At 39.9% G+C, this 21,149-nt stretch overlaps 2 protein-coding genes across 7 annotated transcripts in view; both read left to right on the top strand.

Annotated features, from left to right (window-relative positions):
* Positions 1 to 814: 814 nt before the first annotated feature.
* dcps (decapping enzyme, scavenger) lies at positions 815 to 4,010 on the top strand. Its single transcript, XM_051419098.1, has 6 exons — positions 815 to 1,063; positions 1,739 to 1,889; positions 1,963 to 2,108; positions 2,208 to 2,321; positions 3,159 to 3,269; positions 3,386 to 4,010. Exons 1-6 carry the CDS (start codon positions 857 to 859, stop codon positions 3,650 to 3,652), a joined length of 996 nt encoding a protein of 331 aa, XP_051275058.1. The 5' UTR covers positions 815 to 856; the 3' UTR covers positions 3,653 to 4,010.
* Positions 4,011 to 6,329: 2,319 nt separating this feature from the next.
* zgc:66433 (uncharacterized protein LOC321250 homolog) overlaps positions 6,330 to 21,149 on the top strand; it is a 52,179-nt gene continuing 37,359 nt past the window's right edge. For 2 of the 6 annotated variants that reach the window (XM_051419062.1, XM_051419061.1), the window contains exon 1: positions 6,330 to 6,468. In XM_051419062.1, the coding sequence (XP_051275022.1) occupies positions 6,404 to 6,468 (65 nt within the window). In that variant the 5' untranslated portion in view covers positions 6,330 to 6,403. Of the gene's footprint in view, positions 6,469 to 16,893; positions 17,538 to 21,149 lie in introns of those variants that run through there. The other 4 variants (XM_051419065.1, XM_051419063.1, XM_051419064.1 and 1 more) reach the window with 3 other exon arrangements.

Raw genomic sequence — 21,149 nt, 5'->3', positions numbered from 1 at the left:
TTTATAAACTTTATAATATGATAAGAAAACTTGTGTTACAACCACACATTCTATATGTTCCACACATTAAATCAAACTTCTACTAAAAACCATGGTGCTTACTACTTCATCAACAGTATTTGTATTTGTGCTTATTATGAAATCATATCAACTTAAAACATAATGCCTCCATTAACATCCTTGTGAGCTTATATAAATCTATTCTACTTAACACTCAAAATCATCATTACTTAAAACATAGTGCTCTCTACTTGATTACCAGTTATCTGTGTGAACAAACCATAGTGCTTACAACATAATGTCCAAACCTTTGTGTGATTAATTGATTACTAACTTATAATATGCACTAACCTACACTAAATTTTATACTACAAGTCTTATATTATATTTTGTAATATTCTTATTTCATGATATCTTATTGTACTTCCACTTCTGTACTCTTGCACTACATTCCCTTAAACTGCTGTGTCTAATTTGAATTTCTCCTACGGGGATCAATAAAGGTACATCTTATCTTATCTTATCTTATCTTATCTTATAATAACAGAAAAATATATGATCAATTATCTTATCTTATCTTATAATAACAGATAAATATATGATCAATTATCTTATCTTATAATAACAGATAAATATATGATCAATTATCAGAGAGGCCTATCTATATCTTTCTATTGAACCAAAATAAGATTGTTGTTGCAATTATAATGTTTTCCTCTGACGGTTTACTACAAGGCAAACAAGAGGATGGCCCTCTTGAGGCTGCAGCTCCACGTTTGCTGAGTGGATTTTGAGGTTTTGAGTTCTCATCTTAACCACAGCCGATCTGTGACCGTAAAGGCAGCAACAAGAAAACATGGCGGACACAACGACCAAACGGGAGGCCGACAGTGTTGGTGCGGATGAATTGTCTCAGAGAGTCAAGAGGACGAAGTCTGACGGTGAAAACGGCGGCGGGGAGGTCGGAAAGGAGCCCGAATCTCAAAGTATTCTGTGTGACTTTAAAACGACCAACGTCCTGAGTGATTCTGCGCGGGAGAAAAACATCTTCCTCCGCGGGAAGGTAACGGTTGTTGTGGGTAACTAACGGACTTCACTCCGCTGTTAGACGGTGTTTAACTAACTGTGGCTGTGGTGATGGAGTTGGGAGCCATTATCAGTAGAGGGAAAGGTTTTTTTCTGTTGTTATATTCATTCAAAGTGGAGCGAGTAGTTTTCGGGAGGAAGAATGTAATGTTTACTTCCGGTGTGATGTTTCAAAATAAGAGTCGGCGTAATAGTGCTTTGTTGTGTGTGTGATAGAAATGAGTGACACCCTGACAACTAACCCACATGCTTATAAAAGGACTGTTGTGTGTTTATTGTTTATTTTCTGCTAATGATTATCACATGCAGACGATGAGGTCTGTGAGGTTTTAAAAGGTCTAAAATCCAATCATTGAATTTTAGGCCTTAAAATGTGTTAAATGTGGTTTTAACAGGTGTTGGATTAATTTAGTTGACACTGTATAAAGCTGCATATTTCAGTCTCTTTTTAAATATGTTTTTGGTTAAAATAAATAAATATAATGGATTGCTAATGCTGTAACAACTATAAAACAAATCCTTTATATCTTTGGTCCTTTTTTCTGCCAGTATCTACAAGAAATAGGTCTTAAATTGTATTCATAATGGTCTTAATGTAACCTGTTGAAACCTGCTGAAACCCTGATAAAACTCTTGAACGTGTCCCCACCAGCTCGCCGATCAGGAGGCTGTGGTCATCCTGGAGAAGACTCCCATCAGAGAGGACACCCTGGCTGAGCTTTTCAGCGGCTCCACGCTGAGGCTGGAGATGAGGAACGACATCTACAGCACATACCGGTTACAGGCGCCCCCCCATCTCAATGGTACTGTCAAGGAAAAAGCTAAATCCAGCAGCCACTTTGGCCAGCTAAAGAGCAGTGTGTTTCTGTTTCACAGAGATCAAGACCACAGTGGTGTGTCCAGCTACAGAGAAGCATGTAAAGAAATACCAGCGTCAGGAGAGTTTCCTGGTGGAGGAGACGGAGGAGGATTATCAGTCCATCACTCGGCCCTACATTGAGAAGCAGAGTTTCAGCGTGAAGGTCAGCCTTAATTTGCTCGTCTGCATCATAATGTGTACTTGTGAATGTACAACATTATCTGTGGATGAACTTAACATCACTTTCAACCCCCCCTCCCAGTGGGTACACAACATCCTGGAGAAGAAGGCAGAGGCCGACAGGATCGTTTATGAAGATCCAGACCCAAAGGTTGGCTTTGTCCTCCTCCCAGATTTCAAATGGGACCAGAAACAGGTGAGAAACCAGAATATTGACCTCAGCCGAAGCTGAATGTGTTCTTGTTGATCATCAAACATACAAAAACACGACTTTAGACTTTATACATGCTGTTAGGGACTGCTGAAAAGTTGTGCACATGCATGATTAGGATATTAACATATATTATAATCATGTCACTGATGACATTTGTCTTCTGTGCATTAAGAGACAGCTTCTTTCCACCGGCCTCTTTCTGTTTCAGATTAATTAACACTGTTAAAACTCTATGTGGTGGCCAGAATTCCTTCATTTGTTAACAAGGCTTTTATTGTATTTATCAAACTCAGTGTAGAAAGATAGAGCTGGCAGCGAGATAGTTATCAAACATTGCTCATGCAGGCAGTGTGGATGGGAGGTAAAGTTAACTAGTCAGGGTTCCTTCTTAAGCCCATTAATGAGTTACATGTTGTTGTGGTTGATACATGCATACACAATGTTAATTGTACTTGCAACAATCCCTTTCTACTTCTTCCTTTAATAGGCTTAATAGGTAAGAAGAGGAATTTTCTGCCAAATCAAATAAATTCTGCTCTATTTGAACTGTTATTTATAGGCTGTGGTTGAATTAATGTCAGAGGAAAACAGCCAAGCACGGCATGAAAGCGCACTAAGAGTGTCCAATATAAACTTAAGAAGGAGAAATAAAACTGGGGTTGAATGCGTCAATACAAAGCCTACAATGTCCTTGAAAGGTCCTGGAAAATGATTTCTTAAAAAAGACTATCAGATAGAACAGGGTTGGTGTGAGCCATACTTTAAGATCCTGAGGCCACTCGACTTTACAGTTACACAATATCTCTCTTCTTCTTTCAGGTTGACGATTTATACCTGATCGCCATCACACATCTGCGAGACATCAGGAGTCTCCGAGACCTGACGTCAGAGCATCTACCGCTGCTGCAGAACATCTTCCAGAAAGGGAAGGTGAGGTTACAAAATAAGAGCAGAAAATGTGCTCTTCTGTCATTAACATAACTTTGAGTGTTGTAATCGTCGTCTTCAATCAATTCAATAACGATGCCTGTTTCATTGTGACTCAGGAGGCCATCCTGCAGCGCTACGACCTTCCAGCCAGTAAACTGAGAGTCTACCTGCACTACCAGCCGTCCTACTACCACCTCCACGTCCACTTCACCAAGCTGGGCTACGAGGCGCCGGGCTGCGGCGTGGAGCGGGCCCACCTCCTCGCAGACGTCATCCAAAACCTCCAGTCCGACCCCAAATACTACAAAACCCGCACGCTGTACTTCCCCCTGAGGGCAGACGACGGACTGCTTGGCAAGTTCAAGGAGGCAGGGAGGCTGTAAATGATTCCCCCCCGTTGGTAGATTCCTGTCCAAACTGTGTCTGGCTGATTTCAAGGTGTACAGATTAGCTACGGATGTTTTCTCCCAGTGTCATTTTCCCTCAACTCAAGTTTGTAATGTTCCATAAAAATAGTAATTATTTAATTATTGGAGTGTTTTACACTTCAGCTGATTAATAATCAGGTTTTATACGTATTTGGATACATTTTTATAATCGCATTTCATATTATTCCTGCTTTCATTTCAAGAATAGGAGAGAATATAACCAATGGATATTTTAATGTTTTAATGTTTTTCATACGTTTTCTCTGTTTCTGAATGCTGCTTCTTGAATTAAACTTGTTGTTTTTTTTACTCAGCCTGTTAATGTTGTCACTTTTTATGAATGTGAGACAGTTAAGTCTTAAGTAGACACTTTAGTTACTTTACTTTTGTCCTGAAGTGCCAGATTTTAATCACATCTCATGTTTGTGAAGTAAAAGTAAAGGATACGTGACTTAAGGGTCCAGTGTGCAACATTTAGGAGGATCTATTGGCAGAATATAATATTCATAGGTATGTTTTCATTAGTCTATAATCACCTGAGTAAAGGAATCATTGTTTCATTCCCAGATTGTCTAATACAGACGCGAAAGGTGTTCAGTTAGTTTAAATATTTCTATACTTTGTTTAATCAGGAAGTCACATTGAGATCTGAGAACAATACATTACAATAATTTATATATATATTAATACACATTCATAAAAACAGCAGTGTGACAAATTCTAAATAAATAAAATAAAATATCCTTGAAACAGAATAAAAGAAATACAAGCTTATTATATAAAATCAATAAAACCTCAAACCAATATCAGTGTGTAGCTTCACTGTGCACTATCTGTCTCTCCAAGATCATTAATCCCTGCCTTTACAGGCAAATAGATAAAAGTTCTGATCTCATCTGACAGAGAGGGAAGGCCAGTCCACCTTCTGACTCAATGACAGGTGACATATTGGTTGTAAATCATAAATAAAGAGCTGAGTGATACACATCATCCACATGTTTAAGATGAGAGAAGTCTATAAATAATATCACCATAATCCAGTGCAGAGAGAAAGCACCTGTTCCTATTCAAAAATCTACGCTGCAGCCTTAATTTGTGATTTAAATTGGTTTTAAAAGTAAGTTTGTCATCAATCCAGATGCAGATGTATTTATAATGAGGAACTTTCTCATCAGTGTATCATTTAAAGGTTTATATCTTCAGCAATGTGATGCAGTATGTGCCCACTAGATGGCAGCGTTCATCCTAAAAGGGTCCAACTTTGTTTTCTACTGTGCAACTTTCTTTATGCAAAAAACACAACTCCAGTCTTTAGAGTATACTGGGGGGGGTTCTGCTGTGTGTCCCCCCCTTACAGGAAGAGAGCAAACAGTATGTTAGCTGCTATAGTTTTTGCATGTTGTGTAAACACAAGGCTATCATTTCCAACCAAACTATATTTAACCTGAGTCCGCTTACATAGCTTTGGTGCTGAAGTACCATGTTTAGTTGGATTGATAGCCACAACGCCAGAGGTCACAGCTACACACACACACACACACACACACACACACATGCACATACACTCCTCCTGCACAGTCTGACAAACACATGAACTGAGATCGAGCTGCTTTTTTTTAACAGTTTTTATGTTATATATGAACTGTGCAAGTACAGCATTGTTTTTTTTTTTACACTTCCTCAGATGTTCGGACCTGATACAGGATTAAATTGTTTGTTAATATGAAAACGGACATCATTTTCTTATCTCATCTGAAGTCAGTTTGGGCGGTGCTCCGCTTTGTATTGAAGGTGCCTTCAGGTGTTCCTCGGAGTAATGTAAACTAATTAACAGCGCCCAAACCTGTGAGGGAATAAAATGATAATCTAATTTAATAATTATTATATTAAACATTTTAGTGTTAAGAAGCTACAACTTCTTAATGTTCTGATTAATAAAACATAATATAGGGAGCACATAGCCTATATTTAAAATGATTTTAAAAAGTCAATAATTAAACATTTAAACTTTTCGAAGTGTCAGTGGGTTCTTAAAGAGAATTTGAAGGGGATTAATGGATTATAAAATCAATTTATTTTTTACTTTAATAGCCACACAGATGTTGTTTTATGACCAAATGATGTAGTTAGGGTTTGTTTTCAGGTTTTTATCTGACAGTCGAATATGTATTTTATATGTATTTTCTTTTGCCCATGGTATCTATTTATTTATGTTCTTTATGTGTATGTTTATGTATTTGAATAAGTATAATTTACAAAAAAAAATCCCAAACTTTATTTTAGTGAATCATGGCAAATGCAAAACAATTTAACGATTAACATTTAATTAATTCAGAGCCACAAGAGAAGCAGCACCTCACTCATACAACTTTCTTGTTAAGACATTATTTTGGACTATCAGATGCCAAAAAAGACGAAACACAATACTCACTCTGTCCAACAGAAAGTTAGTTTAGGGATAATATTTATATTTATAATTTTATGCTTTCATGAACCCATGCTGAGTAATAAGCCTAAAGCTAAACAGTGACTAAAAATAAGGATTTTTGTGCAGGCTACAGATGCTTTAATGATCTGTAAGTTTTCCTTCATTTTTCTTAGTGCCTCCTACATTCCGAGCTGCCCCTGAACGCAGCGCCGTAGAGCAGAGGACGCCAGGGCACGACTGAGACAAATAATCCAATCATTAGTCCACTAACAGCGCTGATGTCTTGGTTTCAGTCTCTGAGGGATGACTTCACTCTGAGGCCGTTTGAGATACAGCAGACACAGTAAGTGTTTATCAGCTGGACTTCAGCTGGCTCACACAACAACTTCAGCTGGAGTTGGTAGTTTACTGGACTGCGGGGGATTATGATGTTTGATCGATCTGTTGGTCCATACGGTGTCCTGCAGTGCTTTGCTTTTTTGTTTGTGCATCGGCTGAAGTTGTTGAGTGTATGGGATCAGGGTTTTACTGGCAGCACTGAGGCTGATGTAGGTGGGCTGTGATTACTCTGAGGAGTTCTTGGAAGTGTAATTCTGAGTTTTTAAAGGTTTTATTTAGACCATGGCTGTTATATTCCCACTGAGAACTGCAATTTGTGCTATGATATATGATTATATTTATTCACTTCCCATAAATAATCTGTGTTCAATCAGTGTAAAACGTTGGCTGAACTGTAAATTGTGTTGTGGCTAATTAGAACAAACCTTTGCCAGCAAAATAATGAAGTCTACTCACATACAAACAAGAGTTTTTCACTACATTATCCAATGCCAACATAACTGATTTAGGTCAGATTAGAGGTTATTCTCATTTATTCTGTATGAGTTTGGGTCATTACGATGTGTTTCTGGTTGAAATATGTGCAAGTAGGTTTGGGTTGAACTGTCTTAAATTGTCTGATCTGTCAGTGGGACCCTGGTTATAATCCACAGCTGTTCTTAATGTGTTATGTTCTCCCGTAGGAGTTCACTGCTTACACACATTTCCTCACAATTTACGGTAAAAAGCTCGACTGTTTACCAGCTCTCATGCAGATTTACCCTATTTCTTTTCCTGTTAGAATAGATTTAAAGTCATATTCCGCTGTTTTCATGATACTGTAACACTGTGACATCATACAAACACACACTCTCTCTCTCTCTCTCTCAGTGTGACCGTGTGTGTATGAGCTCAGTGTTTGGTGGAGGCAGGTCAAGGACGGTCCAGATTAAACAGTTATCTTTCACTGTGTGGGAACCTCTGTAATCCTGAACACAGACTGATTCAGAATAGGCTCGTGTTGTCTGTCAGCGTGAGAGGATGAATGGCTCTATTGATCTGGGCTCTTGATGATCTGATCCTCATGTGGACACCCTGTAGAGAAATGTCCGACTGTGGTGCGCCTTTAAACGACAATGAAGCAGACAATGATGTTAGACTAGACTTTTGCGGTAAATCGAGTTAGCATTATCACCCTGGACGAGGATACGTGAGTTTAAGGGCATCAGCGCAGGTAATCTGACTGAGGAGCTTGATAAATATGCTTGTGTGTGTGTGTGTGTGTGGCCTGTCAACTGTCAGCTTTCCTGATTAGAGGGCTGATCAGGTCATCTGTCACCGGGTCATTGAACAAACCCTTTTACAGAGACGTCCTGTTTACCTCTCTGTGAGGAAATCCTATCATGATAATTCACTGATACATAATTAGATCATTGGACGTGCGGCTGTCGCTGCGTCCTGCTCGCTGTGTATTTGTTTGTGGTTTATTTCGCGCATTGTGTTGCCGACTGAGTGACAGCCGACTTTGAGACTATGAGTCTTAGACCATTTCCTGCTTTTATTAAAGGGATGCTGCACCAGTTTTACACATGGCAGTCAGAGTAGTTGTCATAGTACTACTCAACCTGGGAGCGAAGTTGTATAATGTCTTGTGTGGCTCTGGAGGATGTTTACCAGGCAGCATCAAAGAAAAGGATGTTGTTGGTTGCATTATGGGAAATGTAGGAGCCTCAGCTGCACAGATTTGTGATATTTTATTAAATAGTATTGGAAGTTTCTCCTATACTGCCTTTAAAGGTACACACACGTATCAAATCAGTACTCAGTATTAGCCGATAAGCAAAATTCAGGTATTGGGAAGGAAAACTGCCATAACATCTTTAAATAATCTGTCCCTTGTGAGTCTCCCAACTATGGAAGTGCAACACAAAATCATTGTAGTGCCCCTTTAATAACAAGCTGACATTAATTAGGACAGCTTGTAGATGTAGTTAGTCACAGCCCAGAAACCTAAGTGAAGAGAAAAAGTACATTTCTCCCTCTAAAGGTACGGTCACATTAGTCCTCTGTTTAACTACATTCATCACATGTCCGATATAGAGAATAAATGGATATTGATCCGAGCGATCAGTGTAAACATGATGGTGAAACGTGCTGGAATAATTAACCTCTTAGTGCATCAGTGTTTCTATGGCCGCTCTGTCGGAGTTGACCTCTGACCTGCGAGCCTGCCGCCCGACTTTGTCCATTACCTCCTATTACAGCGAAATTACAGACTATAAATACTCATAAGACCTAAGTGTAATGCGACTGTACCTTTAGTGTGTGTTGAGGATAAAGATGATGGAGGAGTTTTTAGACAGTGAGTGAAGATTCTTGTAGATAGTTTGTTTGATTTCCTGTGTGTGGGGAAGAAAATTGCAGCCCCAGATGATGATTTAGGCTGATAAGGTATTGTTACTTTATTTTACATAAATGGAGTGTGTTTGCGAGCATCTTTGTAGTCTTCTTATTTGCTTCATCTGTGGTCAGAATAGGCAGCAGTAGCCTGTTTCTTAACAGAGATAATCAGCAGCGTTCGCTGCCCACAGACATCACCCTGGGGGGAGAGAAGAGTTTGTGTGTTCCTCATCCTTTCAACTATTGTGTCCCTCTGCAGTGTGTATGATACAAAATACAGTTAAATACAGAAAAGTAGTGGTACTGTACTGATTTTAAATGGCTAATTGGCTACTTAGAGAACAGGACTGCCAATATATAATGCTGATATCAAAACCAAGAAAAACTATGGACAATTCTGTTCTATTTTATAGGAAATTCAGGCATTATGTGTGCAGCTGGATGCAGGAAAGTTATAGTACAGGGCTCAAAATTAACTTTTTCTCCACCCTCTCAAAACTCACGAGAGTACTAACATTGTACCACAGCAGCCACACTGACAAGGCTGCCTGCAGATGTGTCTGAAGATATTTATCAGCCTCATGAGCGCAGACATCAGATTGAAGACGAGTTATGACTGAAAAAGATTCCTTTTACTTAAAAATATAGTTTCTTTATTAAATTATAGAATTCTTTTTTAGAGGTAGAAACTGTGCAAAACAATGCCCATTTCCTTTTCTTTGTAAAAGTGAAACTGAAGTCTTTGCGCCTTGATACCACGATTCATATTTGGTAATGTGTTTCTGTCTTTTGTGTTTCATATTCTGTTTGTTCCTGCAGCGTTTTAAACTAAGTTAACATACTCTTGTTTATTAACTTGTCAGATCAGAACTTACCCTTGAGAAACAAATTCTCCGTCTGCAGGTAAACAAGAAAGCACATCTGTTCTAAAACACTCAGACCTGATCACAAACTCACTGACCATCCACCACTGGACCGACGAGATGCATCATTCGTGTGCTGACACTCTATAAAAGCTTCACTTTCAGGTTATTAGGTTGTCGTCATTCAGTTAAACCCTTTGAATCCTTGTGTCCCTCCTGTTGCTTCAGCACACACACACACACACACACTCAGAATAGGTGCGTAGAGTTGAAGACGGCTGTTTTGTTTTTATCGCCCCATAAACCTCAGCTGGGACCTGAGATGGAGAGAAAGAAGAAGAGTTCTTAGCTTGTTGGAGGAGTGTGTTCTGTCTAAGATCTCACACACAACACACACACACACACACACACACACACACACACACACACACACACACACACACACACACACACCACCCAGGGCGGCAGGCTCAGGGCAGGAGTATGATTACAGGGCTATTTACATTACAACATAAAGCGAGAGAGAAAAAGGGGGCGAGAGATTGGCAAATGGAGAGAGAAGAGAGAGAGAGAGAAGATGGTTTCCAGATGTGAGGTGGAATTCAGAGAGCTACAGCGACTCCCCTCCTCCTCCTCCCTCCTCCTTCTCCTCTGTACAGAGAGAGATCTGGATCAGCCTGTGCATGTTGTAATGGAGAGAATAGGAGACAGAGAGAAACCACAAAACAGAGGAGAGGGAAAAGGCGTTGCACTGCAGGGGTGGGTTAGAGGAACTCCAGCCAGCAGAAAGAAAAGAAGTGATGGAGATGAGGAAGGGGATGGAAAGAATAAAGAAGAATGAGGAGAAGGAAGGAAAGCAGGGCCTCTCGGTCGACCACAAGTCCAGAAATCCAACTGGGGGGAATTCAGTCGGTGGAGGTTGTTTTAGTATCTGTGGGCAAAAAAAAATCCAGCAAAACGAAACACTATTTTCCAAAATACCAAGCTTTATTCCCCAATCATCTTATCTGAGGTTGTCTCAGATGTCTTTGTACATAGCACATCAATTATAAGTCATGGTAAGACAGACATAAGCACTGTGTGAAACAAAAGTAGTCCTGCATTGGCAGAGCCAGGTTGTCGGAGAGCTCTGCCTAAAACCACACCATGGCCAGGCAAAAACCTGTACTCTAAACACATATTAAATCATGTGATTCATTAATAATATAAATAAGAGGTACCCAAAACATCACAGCAACCACATCACCCTGCTCAGAAAACATTTGCCTTCTGGAAGAATTCAACAGTCACAAGGACATTTTATTGTGAAAATCCTGTGTGCAGAGTGTAGCAATACAAAGAACACCCATTAACATAAAATCTGTAGCAGTGCGAAGGCGCCTTTCTCCTGATACTGATTACTGTGCTCTCTAAAAACTCTTTCCTTTCTCATTATTCACTCCACAGTGTTACAGACACCACAAATTATCGGCTCTTTCCCGCTTTTTTTGCCATTGTGATTTCCGAGAGAGATTCCAGACAGTACACCCCCCTCGATGTAGGCGGGATTCTTAGCTGATCGCCATAGCGATGAAGTTGCGAGACATCATCGTCAATGCAACACAAACATAGGAGGTTACAGGTTATAGCCACAATGGAAAATCAATAAATAACGGTTCCAAGAGAGTCGAGCCGAGCTGTACCACGCACTGAAAATGAGGCGGTTTAGGTTTAAAGTAAGTCTTTTGTTTTTGTGAACCTGAATTAGGCTAATAAAATAGCAAAATTAAGAGTTGCCTAACACTAAAAAACTGTCTAAAATATCTTTGTGAAACCGGCTCTAGGACCTTAAACTGAAGCAGCTAAATGGAATTCAGCCATCACTGATGCTTTGCTTTGCCAAAATTTCCGTGGTCCATCCACAAAGGTTATTTAATCAGTCCTCTTCTCAGGACTGTGTACGTGTGGCCGGTAATTGACATCTCCACGACTCCAGAAGTTTTGTTGCAAAGCTAACAAGAGTGAGGATGACACCACTTACAGCTTTATTTGTATCAATGAGTTTAGTGAGCTCACGTGACTCACAGCTCCGCCCAACATCAACCTGAGCAGAGTTAGAAACACCTGTGTGTGTGTGTGTGTGTGTGTGTGTGTGTGTGTGTGTGTGTGTGTGTGTGTGTGTGTGTGTGTGTGTGTGTGTGTGTGTGTGTGTGTGTGTGTGTGTGCGTGCGTGCGTGCGTGCGTGCGTGCGTGCGTGCGTGCGTGTGCGTATTCACTAAAAACTATTTTAAAAGATGATTGTAATGTTTTTTATGGTTATTTAAGTCACATGACGAACCGACTGTATATCAAGCAATCAGAAACATCCTCCTATTGGCTGCACTTTTACTGGAATTCAGATAGCTCTGCACATGAAGTTAAAAGCTGTAAAAATAAATCCACTACTTCACGCAGATACACAAACAATAATAATTATTGATAGGAGAGACCTCCACTTTGTCTTCCAGTTGGTGTCAATCTCTCTCGCTCTCTCTCTCCCCCCTCTCTCGTTTTCAGTGGGCTGCCTCAGGAAATACCAACATCCACTTCTTTTTTTTTCTTCGAAGGGAAACTGACCGACATTCCTCTTGGCTCTATAAACAGAAAGCTGTATGATTGATATGTGCATATACACATATATATACACACACACTCACATTTCATTACACATATCGTGAAGAATTGAGCCATGCTCTTGGATCTGTTTTGACGTGTCAGCATTGAGAAATTCATACACATACGCAGTCAGAGACATTGGATAGCTGTGTTTTGAAAAACTCCCCCTGTTGATTTTTGGGAGCTAAAACGAGTGAGGAACCAGGTGTTTCATATACTGACATTGGGGTCATAAATCTCCCTCCACAGGGGCGTATTTAGATTCCTTCACGAACGACTCAGAGCAGAGTTCATTTTCTAACTTAAAAAGCAAAGCAACATGCCAGGATTGGGTGTGCTGTGACTAATAATAATGGGTCAAATGACTACGTGAGAAGGGGTCGCTGGTGGCGACAGAACTACAGATAATTATTACCCCGCAGTTCAACTAATAGTGCACAGATCAGCCGATAGGGAAACCAATAATTACCTGCTTCTCATGGCCGATACTGATAAGATATCATAATAATTTTACATTTTTGTATCTTAAAAAGAATTCATAACCTCTTTCTTTTATACACCTGGGATAAGAAAGAGTAATAGGGCATAAGCAAAGATGGATGATTTAATATTCCATAGCTCTGTTATAACCAAATATCTATACCAAACATTACCTAAAAAAAAAAACAAATAACAGCCTGATATATATCGTACATTCCTACACAGTTTTTTAGCATCTTTCAGCTCATTGTTTTGGTTTTACAGCCTAGAACTTTGTTTTGGTTCACTCTCATCGGCGGTGTTTTCAGTCACAGGAAGCTGCAAAAAAGCCACTATACACAATCTCCTCAGCATCAAATGAGAGACAGAAGTTCAGCTAGAGACTTGATTGCATGACACATAATAGCATTGCTGTCTGATGGTAAAAGTATTGCATTAAAGCTATGAGAAGCAGGTTTCTAACGCTGGAGAAACTAGCAAGAGACGACCTCTAAAGCCACTCCCCCCTCACACATGAACATCCAGGGCCTGAGTTGTCATCGCTAACCGTATCCAACTATCTCATGTTTCATTCATGTTTTCATACATAGTTACTACATGCTACATAGTTGAGGAAAATAACAAATAAAAAATGACGTCTTCAAATATTTTCTTATGGAGGTGATGCCTCTGTAATGTCATACAGCCTTTCTGTATTTAATGGCCTCTATATAGTCCAGATCCTGATATTTTACACCTGTATACTACATGCTGTGTATTTATTTAACATACATGAATTCCTGGATTTATACACCCAGAATGTAAAACTCATTATTATATTATTATAATTTAATTGTATATTATTACATTATATATAATATAAGAATTCTTCACTGTGAACATCAGTCTGTACTGTATTGCTCAATCAAACCTCTGCGTCACTGCCTTCTCCACTTTCTGGTAGCTGAAGGCTAGACTTAACTTGTTTAATTGGTTTGACCCAGTTTTACCAGACTAGATGTGTTTTACATTTCTTTGATTTTTAAGCATTTTTTTTGGTCAAGTTTGTTGTAAAAAAAAAATCAGCACATATTACATCTTTTGTTATCGCTGTTGCAGCATCGAGAAGCTAAATTGTAACAAACTTGTTTCTTGAATGGAAAAAAGGGAGAACATGTAGATTTATGTGACTGATTTATTCAATTTCCTGAGAGTCTGACATCCCTGCTGCAGCGAAGACGGAGAGATTCAGGATGGGAAATCCCAGGATTCTGGTTCCTGGAATTAATCTCAAGGAAAGCCGAGACCACACTGAATGCATTGGTGGAAACGCTTATTAACACATACATTAAAATGGTGGAAATCCTCTCTCAACCCTACTTCACCCTGAGAGGGTCCTTCCTGATGGTTTCTTGGCAGTGTCATGTGGTAGACACTTCTATGGCGAGCTGTGTGTGTGTGTGTGTGTGTGTGTGTGTGTGTGTGTGTGTGTGTGTGTGTGTGTGTGCGTGTGTGCAAAGGAATTTTTCAATCCCAGCATGCCAAAACTGATCTTGGCGACTGTGTGTTTGTGTATTATGCTTTTGAAATAGAGCTGCTGAGATCTGGAACTGATAGAGGTTGACTCTGTTTACACTGACACACACACACACACACACACACACACAGATGCTGCGGTGTCTTGGCTTATATCACTTTCAACATGTTTGAAATTTAAAAAATGAATCACACAGACAACATTCAGTCTGGGCATGTTGAGATTGAGAAATTCATTCCACTATCACAGCCGTTCTGATGATTAATGTGATCTGAATGTTGCTTTCATGGGAAAATGTTGCAGCGACATTAAGATCATACTTTATGTTATTGTGTAGGATTCAGTTCAGTGCTGTTATGGGGTGACAAAACAATTTCCCTTTCACTTTAAATCTCACTCATCCTCCTCGGACTAAAAAAGCGTGTGAAGAAGTGCCCTGTCATAGATGATCATTTAAAAGGTCTGATTATTTTTAACTGTGATCATTTTAGGAAACTGGCCAGTTCGCTAAAATTGACTCCTTCTCTTGATTGTGTCTGAGAGGATCTAGCAGCAGGGAATCAACCCTTATGTCACCTCGCAGCCTCACACATATAAGCACTCGGAGCTGTAGTGGCTGTAGGTAGATAAGCTCCCTTCTTATAGTGATTAGCTGCGACAGGCTGTTGCGCGACCGCCAGGCCCCTTACTGAGGCAGATACAATGATTAACATGAGGCTCTGTTTTTGTGCAGCATTCGACGGACAGTGACTTGCAGGAGTTGGCCAATTTAGTTAAATCAAGCTGCACATTTTTAATATTGTAATACACAGTAAGGCATGTTGAAATCTCTACTTCTGGTTCTTGAACCGTGGTTCAGGATTCTTGGAACTAGCACACCAGCCCGTTTCCACCAGTTCTGTGTGAAACCATTGTTATCAAGGATGCATCTTCAATGGAAGGCGCTGCACAATGCACAAAAACTAGAGTATGACACGCCTACTTTAAAGGAAAACCTGCTTCTTGTTTTTTTTTACCTTCCCATAACTATTGAAAACTAGGTACGTGAACCAGAACTGAGCCTGTTCCCTGTTGCTGTAAAAGCCCTAAGATGGTGTTTTTCCATTCCATTTAAGGTTCTTAGAGACCTTGTTGCTCTTTAGGGAATCAGCCCGGGTTTCCAGCAACCATTGAAGGATGTATCATCAACAGAGAGCGTTGAACAATGCACAACAACACACCTACTTTGGTTCCCAAGGAATTGACTATGTTTTGGTTCTAGCTAGAAAACCAGTTTCTTCTGAACAAATTAAATTTGGTTAGCTCTGAATGGTTTAAAACTAGGTTCTTGAGCCAGAGCGTCACCAGTTCCCTTTTGCTGGACAAGGCCTACTACTTTTGACACAGTTTCCACTTTTATTAAACATCCATATTTGCTAATGGTGGTGACGCACACGGTAGCCTACATACGTTGCATTTGAAATCAAACTACCACCTCCATTATAGAGGTCCCATCACAAGTATCTGTCAGCTGAGAGAATCAATGCTGTCATCACTAAGTGCTGTATATTGATTCATTCTGAAAATGCTAATCCATTATATGAAAGTAGAACACAACAGTGTACCAGGATAGTCTATACCGAATGGACCTCTTAGGATATAAAATCCAATATGGCCCTAGACACAATCAAAGTTGGGTTTTACATTTTATACGGCCTTAACTTCACTAAATTGGTCAAAAACTGTTTTCAGCAGAACTTAACTTAAGTTTATAGATACATACAACAGCTAAATATTCCACTTTGTTCAGCAGCTGGTGGCTAACTTTCTGTTGTGTGGTACGGGGCAGGTAGCTTACAGTTTACAGCTGGAACAATGATCAGAGCAGTGAGAGTGATTTAAAACGGTGTTGTTAAAGTTGCCATTTCACCAAAACAACGAGCTGAAAGATGCTGAAATGTTAGTAGATCTCTGTGTTGGATTTTCGTGGCATCTAGTGATTGCAGATTGCCACTTTACTGCTGATGTCTGTATGTAGAACGGGCTGTGAACTGTGTAGGAGCAAACTACGGTGGCCACAAAAGTCCCCATCTAGAGCCAGTGTTTGGTTTGTCCATTCTGGGCTACTGTGGAAACATGACGATTCAACACGGCAGACCAAATGGTCTGTAGATAAAAAATAACTCATTCTAAGGTAAGATAAGAGATTGTCTAAGATATATCACTTCCTCCCATCACTTACCCCCTTACCATAACAGAAAGTTCAGCTTTCACAGTTGCCAGTCCTGCTTTTTTTCTCCAGCTAACTGATCATTATAGTGGTGTTCCTCCAATATAGCAGTTAAAGTTACACAACTTCAAAACAGTGCGATCAATGCATCTGTTTAAAGTATTCATCGGAGAAATACAATATTGCCCCGGGTCAGTTTACAAAAGAAATACGTTTGTACAAAAACTAAACAGAGAGAGAGAGGGAGAGAGTCAAAAAGGAGGTCATGGGGGGCAGTCTCTTGTTCACACTTTGCCTCCTCCCTCACTCCTCCCTCTTCATCCTCTTCCCTCCTCCAGCCCTCCCTCTTCTGCATTACCAGTCATGGTGACCGGGAGGAGAGGAGGGAGGCATGCAGCAGCCACTCAGTCAGTCATTTAGTCATTTGTTTTCCCTCTAGCTCACTAGCGTGTTGTGACACTCCAAGGATTTTATTTTCACTACACTTATTCTGTAAGACGCAGCTCTGTAAGAAAAACGTCTTTTTCTTCCTGTTTTTGAAGACACTCAAAATCTTGATTCACTTGAAAAGGAGATCCCTATAATTCAGTGCTTCTTGTGTGATGTTCTGATCCTGTTTATAATCCCACATTGGCTGCTGTTGTGTGCTGGTGTGGCTGTTGTGCCTCTGCTGCCAGAGTGTGGAGAAGGGAGCTTTGTAGGAAATTCAAAACAGGGGGGGAGGAACCTCAGAAGATGGTTTGACTTGGAAGACAGAGAGAGCGATCATCTGTTGTGGAGCGGCATCTTCTCTGTTGCAAGGAGAGACAAGTCTTTGGTTTTCAGGAAGAAAAAAAGGGATGTGAGACAATTGAAGGTTTTATATCCCATTCTTGGACAAATTTTCTTTAAGAAGGAAGAAGTATTTTGCTTTGGGAAAGAATCTTTTAAGTTTTTGCTTCAGTTCAGTTTTACAACATGGCTGGGATGTATGGATGCTTCAAGAGCAGGAAGTAAGTTTCTATTTGTAGTAAATCCATTGTATTTATTACTAGTAAGATGTGATTATGATGAAATTCTATTGGGATTCTTTCTGTTGAACCAACTCATAATAACTTACTCAGATTTCTCCTGAAGATTGCAAGGTCCTGTTTTGCCGTCACACTTATGACACAATATTACTCATCTATATTGCTTCATCACACTGTCCATTCATCATCATGCACAATGTTTTCAAATCTCTGTCACAGGATGGGGGTGTTGGCTCCTTAAAGGGATCTGTCATTTCCATCACATAATTATATCTTAATAGAGGACTACTTGTAACAGCATGTGTTTAACAGTCACACACTCTGCTACTGGAAGCATTTAAATTCACAATTGGCCACATCTTGTGCTGAAGAGCAAACATATTGACCACAACACAAATCTGCTGACAGAAATTACAAATCTCTTCTTAGAGTGCACTGATTTCAATTTGCATGTTGGGGGTTTTCCCAGAGTCGACTCTGTCTTTTGTTTCAGCGTCTAATAGAACTTTTGTTTCTCTTTTGTTCATGGAGACAATTAATGGCTTGTAGTTGGCGCTGCCTGACAGTCAGCTGTATGAGTCAGGGCTGATTGACTGAAGAGATTTTATACTGGAAGTGAATGATTAGTCAGAAAGTCCCAGAACTAAACTTGGCTTTCGTTTTTGTACAGAATAATCAGAAAGATGATTTCCTGTAAGATCTCGCTCATGCAGCATCAAAGCCATGTTGTTGCTCTAGCTGTGGATATATTATACTTTTTCCTCATTTAAATTTAAGTGCATGTTTTCTGTTGTAGCTCATGGAAGTCCTCAGTGATTTTAATGCTTTGAATTGTCTATAAATAGGACTCCGGGCTTGGCAGTGTGTTTGGACCACAGAGGGTTTAGGATAATGAGTGCCTTTAGCTTTTTGACTACAGTGAAATATCTTTTTTTGTTCTAGAGCTGTGGAGATGTGGCGTTGGGCGCACTGATACCCCCTTCTACTTTCTTTGTCTTTGGCCTTTCAGTCTCATGACAGGACAACAATACAAGCCTTTATGGCCCACTCAGCAGAGTTGACTTAGACAAACATTTTGTTTGTGCGTGTGACACAGAGAAAGAAAGTGAGTTAGGAGAGGGGATGAGTTGCAAGACAGCTTCAGATCCAACTAAAGAACCACAGTTGTGTTCTCCTGGAAATGGTTCATACTGAAAACCAATTATTAATCACTTCTCACTACCAACTGTCAACACGCAGACAAATCCAGACATGAAGTTGTATTTTCAACATGGGAATTCTTGTACATCATATGCTTGGCATTTAAGTGGCTTAAGTCCTAAGAACACTGTTAGGCAACTGACTGAAAATGATGTTTCTGCATTACATTTTCATTTGTTTGGATTACAACGTCCTCGCCTCACCCTCACGTTCAAAGTGTGTTGGAGAAACTACAGCGGCCGCAAAACTCGCGAAAAACACTAAAGGCCCTAGAAGAGGACCCGCTTCCTCTGTAGACAAAATCGGCTAAATGTTACACACTAAGCAGGGTACCTAGATAGATAGAATACTTTATTTATCCCGAGGGAATAAATAAAGACAATATACAAAAAGTTTGGAGGGTGGCGTCTCTTATTTAGAGAAAAACACAGGCAAAAGTGTAAGGAATTGATTAAATAGTGTGTTTAGCTGATCTAATGTATGATGATGATTATTATTATTATTATTATTATTATTATTATGTTAAAGTACCAGTTACTAACAATAGCAGCTCTGTCTTGCTTTCTGTGGGCTATTTTAGGGAATTTAATCTCTGCAGTCTCACACAAACTCGCTATGTAAGATAGTGCTGGGTTTACCAAACGTATTGGAGAGACCTCACTCTCAAAAAAAGTCTTCTTGTTGTTTCATTACAAGTGAAACAAACTTGCAGAGTTACTGTTAGCTTAATTTACTGGCTAGCTTCGTTGGTAAAATCTGCCAGCGACAGTTGTGATTTCAACAGACTAAAAATGAGAAGCCTGCTTTCGTCTAACTTTGTTTTATGTCGAGAACCCACTGTTAAAAATATGAATTTCTTCAACAAAAATGTTAAAAATCTTAAAAAGCATGAAAAAGCTTTACTGACTAAAGATCAGATATGTGATAGATTGTGATATCAAGACAAAGAAAAGTAATGTATATTTCTATTCTTATGTACATGAAATGAAGGTATCTGTGTATAGCAGGATGCATGAGAGTTACAGTACAGAGCTTGAATCCAGCAGCCACACTGACAAACCTGCCTGCAGATGTGCCTGAGGACATTTTTTGTTTACTGGCCTCAAGAGCGCAGACATCAGCCTTTCACTAGTTTATATTCAGCCCACCAGAGAAGAGTGTAAGTAGGTGGGAGTCACAGCAACTGTGTGTCCTCACTTTCTCACCAAGCCACATCTTTCCCTTTTTCAACGCTTCCTGGCCCAACAGTCATTATGTAACCACAGCAGGTTGAGTTTGTTCAGCAGGAATGGTGATGCAGCCGTAGATGAATGTAGACTGAGCGGAGTGACTGATGAAAGTGTTTGGTCAGTTTCTGTCTTGAGTCCATGTAAGGCTTGTTGCTAAGAGCACAGCCACATTTCAAACAGGAGGTGGTGGTGTGGGGGGAAGGAGATGGAGGAGAGGCAAAGAGAAGGACAGCAGGAAGACAAGAGAAACCCCAAACCCAAAAGAATGGTTTCTACATTGTAACTAAACCTCAGAGGGAAGGAAGCTTTTTGGAGCTATTTGGACAATAATGGTATTTTTTAACAATGATTTTAGTTCATTCAGTTCTTGTGGAGTTTTAGAAAAAAAGGAGTAAAGATCAGAGATGTGATTTTTGAGACCACTTTCAGCTAATTCAGAATGCCAGAATAAACTCTGGGAGATACTCTGAGTACATCGAGCACTTCCAGTGGTTTTTCAGCCGCTATCGTTTATTCGAGGGATAACAAGATATACTTTTGATCACAACAAATTCTTCTGAAGCTTTGGCGATTTTCCCTTAAACTACTCAAGCTTTGACTGCTTTAACCCCCGACTGTGTCACCACTCTGGTTGCGGCCAATTACTCTCCATGTTTACCTTGCTCCTGCTGGATTACAGTACTAGATTAATACAGTCAGGCATGCTGGACTAAGAAGCTATAAGCTCTCTTTTCTAGCCGGGAACTCCGAATACAGCCAGGTTTTGTTTTAGTCACGGTGTCTCACTATCACAATCTGTGGTGTTTGTTTTGTTTACCATTTTCCTCTTTATAATTGCAGGTTTTATATGATCCACATAGACATCGGTTACATTGGACTCACGTCAAACCACATTTTAAAACTCGGTGATTTCCAACAGATTGCTGTCTAACTTCACCAGCACTGGGATCTGCAATGATTCTGCTCATATTTTGTTTCTAAATCTCAGTTAGTCCTATTTTTCACTCTCAAGGCCTTTTTGATTTTGAGTGGCTGTTCCTACATCTGATAACCAAGGCAACTGTTTTTTTTGGCGTTCATTCAAACAGCACAGATGTGCTGCATTAAAGTCTACTGTATGTTAAAGGTCATTGTAGTTCACTGGCACGTTATGATGCTCAGTGGG

This window comes from Dicentrarchus labrax, unplaced genomic scaffold (genome assembly GCF_905237075.1).
Source record: "Dicentrarchus labrax unplaced genomic scaffold, dlabrax2021, whole genome shotgun sequence".
NCBI lineage: Eukaryota > Metazoa > Chordata > Actinopteri > Moronidae > Dicentrarchus > Dicentrarchus labrax.
This window is presented reverse-complemented; position numbering and strand designations above follow the sequence as displayed.

What these genes read in the sequence shown, in the direction of transcription:
- dcps (XM_051419098.1), top strand. Translation starts at nt 857, where the DNA reads ATGGCGGACACAACGACCAAACGGGAGGCCGACAGTGTTGGTGCGGAT. An exon ending in GGCGCCCCCCCATCTCAATG is followed by an intron (nt 1,890 to 1,962) that starts GTACTGTCAAGG and finishes TCTGTTTCACAG; the next exon opens with AGATCAAGACCACAGTGGTG. An exon ending in AGCAGAGTTTCAGCGTGAAG is followed by an intron (nt 2,109 to 2,207) that starts GTCAGCCTTAAT and finishes CCCCCCTCCCAG; the next exon opens with TGGGTACACAACATCCTGGA.